Consider the following 9932-nt stretch of genomic DNA (forward strand, 5'->3'; position numbering starts at 1 on the left):
CGTATCGCCTCCATCTTCAGAGCAGGTGAATGGCTTGGAATGCAGAGAGCAGTAGCTACTCCTCTGAAGATGGAGGCGATACGTTCCTCCGAAACGTCGGCCAAAACGAAGAATACACGGCGCCTAAACCCAGAAGACGACTTTCTTCACTTGACTAATAGTCTGCCGGTATTAGTCTCCATTCTCCACATGTGCTATGAGTGCTGACACGTCATCACAGTAGAATGAAGTGCTTTTTTTTGTTGCGGTACAGTCTACGAACCCGATGCATACCGTGACCATTAATTTGCAGCAATCGAAACAAAAATTATTTTTGAATTACAATACCCACAAGGGTTTTTATCACAGTGTTTCGAAATTTCGTGATATTAACTTCTAATTATGATGAGGTTATCATACAGCTGATCTTTTTTTTTTTTTGTGAGAAGAGTGACAGGAGCACTCGTCATCTGAGGAGACATTTAGGCTTTAGCAGAAGCCAGCGGCCTGCCCTACAAATAGCGGTGGCACAAAGTGACATCCCAAGGTTATGTTCGATAATTAAAGTAACTTAAGTAGAATAGTATTAAATGATACTTTATTTATAATCTTTCTCTTACACTATTAATTCAGTATGGAATAAATCTATTCCTTTAAAATGTGTAGATAGTTAGAAATCGCCGGAAACGTCCGTTCAGACGTTGTGACGTCATTTCCTTTAAGCATAGACTAGAGTCGTCAGATTGCATTCGGAAGATTTCAGCTGCCTCAGCTCTGTAAAACGTCAATACATATTTTAGAAAACATGTTTACTCTAACGTGTGTTTGGTATCGCTAGACTCTTGTTTTGTTTTGTTTTGAAGGAAGAGCAGAGATTTGAACTGTTTGAAAATAACTGAAATAACCCCGTAATCTCTGTAAATATGGACCAAGTATTGAGAAATAGCGAATTTAAAACCATTTGGGACGCAATAAGGAGCAAATTATGCATTCAAGGGAATTGTAAGGGTGACAGGAACAGGTATTTAGGTAAATAGATCGCAATTTTATAGCAGAATTTTTAATTTTGAATTGTCTATCCCTAAAATCGATAGTACATACAGGATTATTAGGGAAATATTTCAACACCCATAGTCTCTTGAATTTCCAGAAAACAGAACAAGTTTTATTTCATACTTTTTAATAAACCGCGAGTACAGTAGTTACTATAGGATTCTGACGATGGTGTATAACACACAGAGATATTGGGTTTTCGGACTTTATCCATCGTCCTGGTTTTTAAGATAACTAATAAAAACACGACGTTTCGGAAACTGGATCTGTTTCCGTCCTCAGGTGAGGGAAGACACCTACTCTGTTGGGTCCCTTAGAAAGAGCTAGCCTCAATCACTGGACAACCGATGTCACAAGGACACTATGGCTATAAACATCTAAGACAACGTTGTTTACATTCCCTACAGAACGGACAATGCTTTGTAAGATGAGGCACAGTCTAAATAATTAACATTAATATTACTACATCTACATCACGAACCTCCAATAACAGTTTATTATATATACACAAAATATAGAATACTCCCATTTGTCCGTGGGAAAACAACAAAATCACAAAAACCAACGACTGACTCGATAATGTAAAGCATCACTTGAAGAATTTTAATCTTGTTTTATACTATAAATTTTATTTTATATAGTCTAATTTGTTGTACTTTCACGCAAAATATTTAATATAATTAACATTATTGTATCCAATCTTACTAGTACTGCAGTTCAGTGGTGTATATCATGTTGGCCATGTATTTGCCTAATGATGGCTGTTGGTAGCCGAAACATGTAGCAAAACCAAAATTGGCACTGACCTTTATATATTTGTGTTGTAATGGATTTAATAAAGAATTATAAGAATATGCTGGGTGGTTGCAGAATTAATTGTGGATCTATAGAGCCACCCCCAGACGCCTTCATGGCGTTCTGCTTAATTAGTTAAGCACAGGGACAATTTTACCTTTACCTATCTGTACTGTAACACGTAATAAATTGTTATCCAATTTCTGGCTTACACCATTTCCTGCGACCCCTAGAATTATAACTCTCAATTTAGAATTGTTAGGGTAACAACGGCAACTCCGGGAGGTGGGGGTTGAGATAAGCGTATCGTGAAGCATAAATGGGGTTAATTGAGAAATTAATATAAATTTTATATAAGAAAGTTCCACGAATCGATACTAATGACGTAAGGGTTAAAGAAATTGTTCTGCAGATGTAAACTAAATTCAACTAATTTAGAATAGATTTTGGTGTCGATGCGTACGCTATATTTTCTGAGAAAATTTAATTTTGGTTTATTTCCATCAACTATAAATCCTTCTTAACATGAAGCTGAAATCAACGTTTATAGGTTTTATTAAAAATGGTTTATCGTACAAAAATATATACATTAAAATATAGAGCTTATTATTACTGACAACTTTCATTTGAAACATTTTTATAGTGAGTATTTAACGAAATGTAAGAGAAAATAATTTCTGACAGTGTATTTTGAATGAATTTTCAACAGTGTATCTACTTCTGCGACGTTCTGCAATAAATTACTTTAAACATATCGAATTATCCAGGAGATGAAAGTTAGGATGAAATGGCGGATGACCTCCCTATCACGCCTTCGCCTCTCTGTATAACTCACGCTTATCTGGGTTGACACAGTTGTAGTAGTTGAGTCCACAACGATTTGGAAAAGTTACAGGCTGTGAGACACCGTCCCCAGCGCAGACTGGAAGGTACTCCAGGGTGCATACGGGAGAACATCTCTGATGTCCCACAACGAATCCCATCAGCAGGAACACTGAAAACGGTGCTCATACACTGTTAAAATCTCAGTGACAGCCAAAGATCTGGCATGTTAGAAGGTTGAAACAGAGTGTCCGGAGGAAAGGTATCCAAAATAAAATCGCTATATCTCAAAAAGAATACACATTAATGGGTTACACCATTACAAAGGGAAACTATCAAAGTTTTTCTGTGTATATAACTTTCTGAATAAATTTAAATGTGGGGCTCCCTTGGTGGCACGACAAATATCCAGGCTTGAAGCATGTTTGGTGTTACTGTAGCCACAGCGTCCCTTATGCGGGCCTTCAGCTGTTGAAGATCTTCACATAACCCCACAAGAAAAAATCCACTGGGGTTAAATCTGGCGACCTAGGAGGCCAAGCGATTGGTCCACCTCTGCCAATTCATATCGCAGCCATCTCTCTGTCCAGGTGATGCCTAACATGGTGGCAGAAATGTGGCGGCGCATGCGCGTGAGCCGGGTATGAAAAAAAATCAGAGTTTTCATTTCCGATGACATAAACCGGATACGTGTATGACAATTAGATTCTGAGATATAACTTTTTTTTTATTTTGGATACCTTTCATCCGGACATCCTATGTATTAATTTGAAAACCGACTGGTGCATTTGGAACTGGTTCCTCGTCGCCAAAGAGTCTACAGCAAATATAGGAGTGGCAACATTTTCTCGCTTGCTCTACTGGCACAAGACTGTTGCGTGAGTCGCGGTGATTTTTATAATGCAGCTATACTTTGATACGGGACCATCATTTAATCCCAAAATTTATTCAAGTATTTATGTTGTCATACAGGAGCCCAATTCTTTAATTTAGAAATCGTTAGATTCAAGTAAATAGTTTTGGATAAATTACTAGACAGAATATTAATTTATTTTTATATAAACATTATAGATGGACAATTAAAATGCATTTCTTCAAGCAATTAATTATGCAATTTTATGATATAAATTTTCCATATGATATCTCTCTGAAATGGCACGAACTTCTTTATTTCAACAATTTCACTTATCTTTCGGTTGTCTTATCCAAACAACATTCATAATTCAAAATATTTTAATCTCGAATAAATAGGTCTGTTATATATTACAAGCTTTTTTTTTTCCTTGGCACTACAGCCCCAGTGGGCCTAGGCCTACCTCCATGAACTTCTCCGTTCACTTCGGTTTTTCTAGATCTTACACACATACGGTAGGACTCCTTGGACGAGTGATCAGCTCGTCGCAAGGCCTCTACCTGTACACAAACACAGAAAAACGCACACAAACATCCATGCCCTGAGTGGGATTCGAACCCACTATCCCGGCTTCCAAGCGAGCGAAGACAGTACATGCCTTAGACCGCTCGGCTACCGTGACCGGCATATTATAAGCTTACTGGTACTTAAGTTACCAAATTAAATTATTATTTGAGCTATCTATACGTTTTATTCAACAACAGAAAGGGAAAAAATGAACACCTATGTTAATTTTCATTTCGCTACAATACAAATATATTCACAGTACTAAAATTAAAATTTAGTTTGTTTTAATTTATGTCGTTAAAAGTTAATTTCGGTAGGAAGAGCTAACTCATTTTTGGTCAATTACCACTTACACTAGAATCACTTCCACATTCTTAGACACGTCTGCAACCTAAATTAGCTTCGTACGTCCATCTGTCCATGTCGACGCATCAAAACAAACCAGAATAACTGCATAGATTTTCATTAAATTTTATATTGGAGACTTCTAATGCTATTTGTTTACGCATTCGAATCTTGTTTAAAATCGGACAGAAATAACGGACAAATGAAGATCTACATGCATAGAGAATCACTCGTTAAATGTTAATAAGGGAGGAAAAAATTCGGATATATGTTCGTGAATGTTACGAGTTTCGAGAACCCCAATACCGAGTAAAAAATATCCATAAACATTTTCGGAAATGAGATGTGGAAACGAGCCTACAGACAGATGTACTGCTTCCCAATATGCACTTATTATTATCGACATTATGTAAGGAAAGCATAAGGACTCACAGTACAGTAATTTATTATGGCATTGATCAAATACAAACGGACTTACCCAGTGTCAGGAGAATGCAGCCTTTCATTCTTACAGAGAGACCAGAGTTATGATAATAGTACCTTAACAAAGAAAGGAAACACTTGATGTACCATATAAAATCCCATCTGTTCCAACCAAGTTCAGAGATTTATCGCTCATAGATAACATGTATCAAAGAGATTACATACATATGAATTATATATAGAAGTAGAGCCCTGACAGTGTGTCCTACTGATGTTCTGTGAAGATTTACTCTAAGTTATGTAGGCCTACTTATTTATATTTTCCTGTTACTTTATGCTAATTCCCTTTTTCCTTAAAACTTACTTGCACTGACGATAATTTCCAGAAGATATTCGGCCTATACACGTATATATATCTGTAGAAGAGGTCTAGACACGTATATATATATCTGTAGAAGAGGTGTAGACAATTTGTCAACAAAATTACTCTCACGAAAATATATTGCCACAACTGTTGCAATTATTGAAGGACACATGTGTATTAGGTACATTTCACATCATTTTACTTTTGCATACTCTTCCGAATAATATACGTCAGATAAATAAAGGAATACAATAATTATCCTCTATACTCATATAAATTTATTGTACCTCAAGAAACAAACACTAGAGTAGTATAAATTATTGTTAATTTTAAATTATGAAACCTAAATATTATACCAAATATGTTTTAATTGCGTTATACATGACATTGGCTCCAAATGGTGGAAGGTCTTGCAGATATTAAGTACAGATTCACTTGTGCGTCAAACCACATATGGCTGCATAGTGACGAAACAACGGTGAACATAGATCTCTTTAGATGTGTGTATCTTATGAAGTTTCCTAGCAATAGGACCAGAGAGGACAGGACAGAAAGGAGAAACAGAACATTTCATGTTACACAAATTATGGATGATGTATTTGAAAAATCAGCTTGAATTCAATCGAAGAGCACCAAGCATCCCCGGAAAACTTGTTTGTCATCTCACACACGTTAACGTACCATTCATTAATTGTTTCGCCAACTTTATCGAACATTGGTCCATACACTGTGTCAGCATCCACTCATTTTATTTATTTAAGACAAATTTTTATATAATCTTCCAATCTATTCTTAAGTCTTTCAAAACGCCTATCCCTTTCGGATACTCCAACCAAATTTTGTACAATTTCTTCCACATGTGACGTTCACTTAATTCTGGAGTTTTCGCAAACAAACATGTTCCCACGGAACAGATTGACCTACAACAATAAGGAACGGTGTTTTCTATGCGATCCGTGCCGAGTTGTAATGACCAGGACAGTTAGCTGAGAGTCTACAGTTGGAGTAATGAGACAGTTGTGGAATATTCGCCCAGACGGCAAGTACGTAAGCAGAGGACATTATTCGGATCCCTTACCAGGAAACGACTAGAGAATACATAGAAGTATTAAATGTGCTGCAGTTACAGTGATCTTTAGAGAGTGTGTAGTTGTTTGCAGTTATGAGTTGAGTTATGTGTACAAGTGGCCATTAAATCCAATCACCAATCCAGACCCTGTCCATATCCAATCTAACACACGACAATATTGTTTCTTTCTGGTTAGCTTATGTCTACTGGGACTTCAAGCACAGCCCGAGATAGCAACAAAACATTACAACGCAGAGAGAGTGAATTCCGATTAATGGGATCACAGGTTAATTGGGACAGCCCCTTATATGGAGAAATCCCTGGAGAACAAAAAAGAAATCGAGCGTATAACCAGAATTTGCTTCGTTTATTTGGGACACTGTACCGTTTAATTGGGCCAGTAGCTGCCACATAGTGCATTTATGTTTACTGCGTCTTCAGTGAGTCTCTGACTCAGTCAGCATAAATATACACCTAGCTAGAGTATTTTTAATTCGCATATTCTGTAGGAATATACAATTTTAAATGCAAAAAAAAACCGCTGCACACGACACAGTAGAGTCGCACGCACAGTCACTGCAAGTCTGTGAGCAACTGTAGATAAGGCCGCGCCATAGCCCAAGCGGTTAGTCACTGGCTTCCCACCGCGGCGGCCCGGGTTCGAGCCCGGGTCTGCTCAAGTGGGATTTCTGATGGACAAAGTAGCGCTGGGGCAGGTTTTCTCCGAATACTTCGGTTTCCTATGTCAATCTTCATTCCACCAAATTCTCCATCATCATAATCACCCGGAGCAGGTAAAATAGGCCAATCANGCCTTACCTGAAAAAATTAGAAACAAACCGCCTAACACCATTCATCGGCAACTGGAGGAGATACCTGGAGTGCCGAAATTTACAATTTTACGCTTTTTACGTCAACGAGAGGAACAGCGAGATGAATGGACATTACTCCACGGACAACAGAGAACTTCCTGAACGCGGAAGCGTGAAGGTAAGGATCCAGATATTCAAGTGGCCCTAAATCAGTAGTTCTCTATCGCAACAGGGCGAGGTTGGTCCAATGTTGAAAATCAAGTCAGAGGAATTAGCTAAGGGCGTGGGTCATAATAATTTAAAAGCAACATATGGTTCATGGTCTCGATAGAAATGCAGGTTTGGGATAAAATTCAAGAAGGCACAAAGTGATAAGGGCCGTGCTGATTCTGTAAGTGTTGAACAATGGAAATTCACAAAGCTGCCAAAATTGTTTCTGAAAATTTGCGCAGATTGTATCTACTGTCCCGATGAAACGGGTTTATTTTATCGTACCACGCCGGACAATTCCCTAAGGTACAGACATGCAACTCTACCAGGTTCGAAGAAAGCAATGGATTACGCAATTCTTTTGTGCTGTTCAAACATGTCAGGAACTGATAAACTGAAGCTGTTGGTTAATGGGGAAAATATTAAGCCTTGGTGCTTCGAGGGGGTTAGTATGGGCAGTTTACCAGTTCTGTACTACTAAAAATGCGTGGATGACATATGAAAATTTAAAGAGATGAATAATGACAATTATAAATTACAATTATAAAAGACAAGTCCGTCCAATGTGACTATTTCAGTTTTCTCACTTGATGATTCACTAGCCTTACATGTTTCGATCCATTTGGATCATCTTCAGAGGCACCAAACACTTTTTAGAAACCACTATCACAACAGTTGTCATATCAAATATACATGTAATGTCCAAGTACACAATGTTCCATCTATCACTCACAGCAGCCTTTCTGGTTATAGAAATATTTAAAGTTGTTTTAAAGTTTTAAGAACTTTGTTAAAAATTAAAATACATAAACCTTACGGTCCGTGTCAATAACCCCTGTCGTCTCTCTTCAAGGTGGCCGATGTTGTGCCTCCTATGTAACTTGAGTAGGGAGATTCTTAATATTGTCCGTTATGATTTCTTGGCCCGCTGTGCTGTGTATACAAATCAAATTCAGATGATTAATGGGTTGGGACGTGGAATTACAACTGAAATCGTGGAAAATTTCACTGGTTCTTGACAACTGTGCAGCACAACCTCATTTAAATCATTTGAAAAATAACAAAGTGGAATTTATGTCTCCCAACATCACATGCCTGGTACAGCCAATGAACATGGGAATAAACAAAATTTGAAGATCTCATATCGCGAAAAGTTGGTAAACTGCATCCTCGAAGCAATAAAATTTGCTGACATCATTTTCAACAGTTAAGGAAGGTAGTGAAGGATTAACATTTTACAAGCATTACAGTGAACTGTCTGTAGTCGAAGAAGAACAAGTACCAAAACCATTAAGAATTGCTTTACTCGATGTGGTTTTAACATTCAAATTTGGATAAACCGAATAAGGCTGATAGTAAAAATTACGTCATATTGGAATGCACCACGTCGAAAATTACGGAGTTGAAGACAATAGTCTTCAGTGTTATAATGAAAATGAAGATTGTGAGGAAGCAATTGTTGACTAAACCGCGGCGAAACGTCAGGAGACAACAGATCAGAGAAGCGGCAACCGAGCATAAACAAGTGACTAACCAGGACGCGAGGAAATGTATTGCTCTACTAAGACTTGATTTCATGCAGGAAGTTCATGGAGACAATGAAGGCAGACGCATATGTGAACTAGAAACCTGCGCTGATTTTATTCAGTTGCAGTCAATCAAGAGAACGCGGCAGGATACATTCGATCAGTGTCTGCAACGTCACTATCTGTTAAGAAGCAGACGCACCTTCAATACGTAAATGAATCAAATTTCTTTTGGGGACAAATATTTTTCTGTGTTTCAGCTCATATGAAGTCAGTATTTTTTTGGCTCAGTAAACGGAAAGCTTATCTTTTTCTTATGTACGTACAACTTTTTCACCATTTAAGTGCAAATTCTTATGTTTTCGGCAGCTGCTTCACTGGGGCAAAGTTCTCTAGACCCGATGTGTCCCAATTAGCCGGAATCCACTGTATACTCGTATAAACTTATTGTTATATAGTTGTGTTCTGTACAATTTTCCGTTGCGATATGACAAATAAATAAGAGCTTTGAAAGTATACCCAACATTTTTCTGGTATCTAAGGGAACCCAGTTATGGATTTGTTACTTCCGATAAGGATTATCACCCAGAGCTGCCCTGGGGTTGCTAGATGGTTACAGCTGTGTGATTTTGAGTATATGATAAAAATACTGAACAGACTTCCGTAGGTGATAAGAATGAATCGAGCGTTTTTGTTTCCAAAGCTAAAAGTCAATGTTCTAAGCTAATTAAATAGTTCAGTATAATTGACGGTTACATAGTTACATTTTAATATTTTGATAAATAAAATGTTTTAAAGAATTGGATGTGGTTAATATATTTTTAGCCTATCGCAGTGGCGGCGCGGTCTAAGGCGCATGAACTTTCTTCTCCTACTCGAACATTTGGGTTGTTATTTCGAATACCATTCGAGACATGGTTGTCTGTTTGTGTTGTGTGTAGGTAGCGGCCTTGCGACGGGCTGATCCCCCGTCCAAGGAGTCCTACCGACTGTGTGTAAGAGTAAGAAACTGAAGAAGCAGCTAAGGTCCAAAGGGCTGTAGAGCCACAGAAGGAGAGAGAGAAAAAAGAAACAATGTATTTTTAATTTGAAGAGCAGAAATTTACAAAATTTT

The 9932-nt window shown here is 37.7% G+C and overlaps 2 protein-coding genes across 4 annotated transcripts in view; one reads left to right on the forward strand and one right to left on the reverse strand.

Moving 5' to 3' along the window:
• Positions 1-555: 555 nt before the first annotated feature.
• On the reverse strand, positions 556-5286 carry LOC111867269 (turripeptide OL11-like). Its single transcript, XM_023856974.2, has 4 exons — positions 5202-5286; positions 4893-4954; positions 2663-2821; positions 556-753 (listed from the first exon to the last, which is right to left on the reverse strand). The coding sequence occupies exons 2-4, from the start codon at positions 4918-4920 to the stop codon at positions 698-700; spliced, it is 243 nt and encodes an 80-aa protein (XP_023712742.1). The 5' UTR covers positions 4921-4954; positions 5202-5286; the 3' UTR covers positions 556-697.
• Positions 5287-7088: 1802 nt separating this feature from the next.
• LOC111867273 overlaps positions 7089-9932 on the forward strand; it is a 47067-nt gene continuing 44223 nt past the window's right edge. For all 3 annotated transcript variants that reach the window (XR_004513331.1, XM_033752616.1, XM_033752615.1), the window contains exon 1: positions 7089-7260. Coding sequence is in view for 1 of the 3 variants with exons in the window: in XM_033752615.1 (XP_033608506.1) it covers positions 7204-7260 (57 nt within the window). In the remaining 2 variants the exon portion in view is untranslated. The remainder of the gene's footprint in view (positions 7261-9932) is intronic.

Source organism: Cryptotermes secundus, unplaced genomic scaffold, assembly GCF_002891405.2.
Source record: "Cryptotermes secundus unplaced genomic scaffold, Csec_1.0 scaffold1475, whole genome shotgun sequence".
Lineage (NCBI taxonomy): Eukaryota > Metazoa > Arthropoda > Insecta > Blattodea > Kalotermitidae > Cryptotermes > Cryptotermes secundus.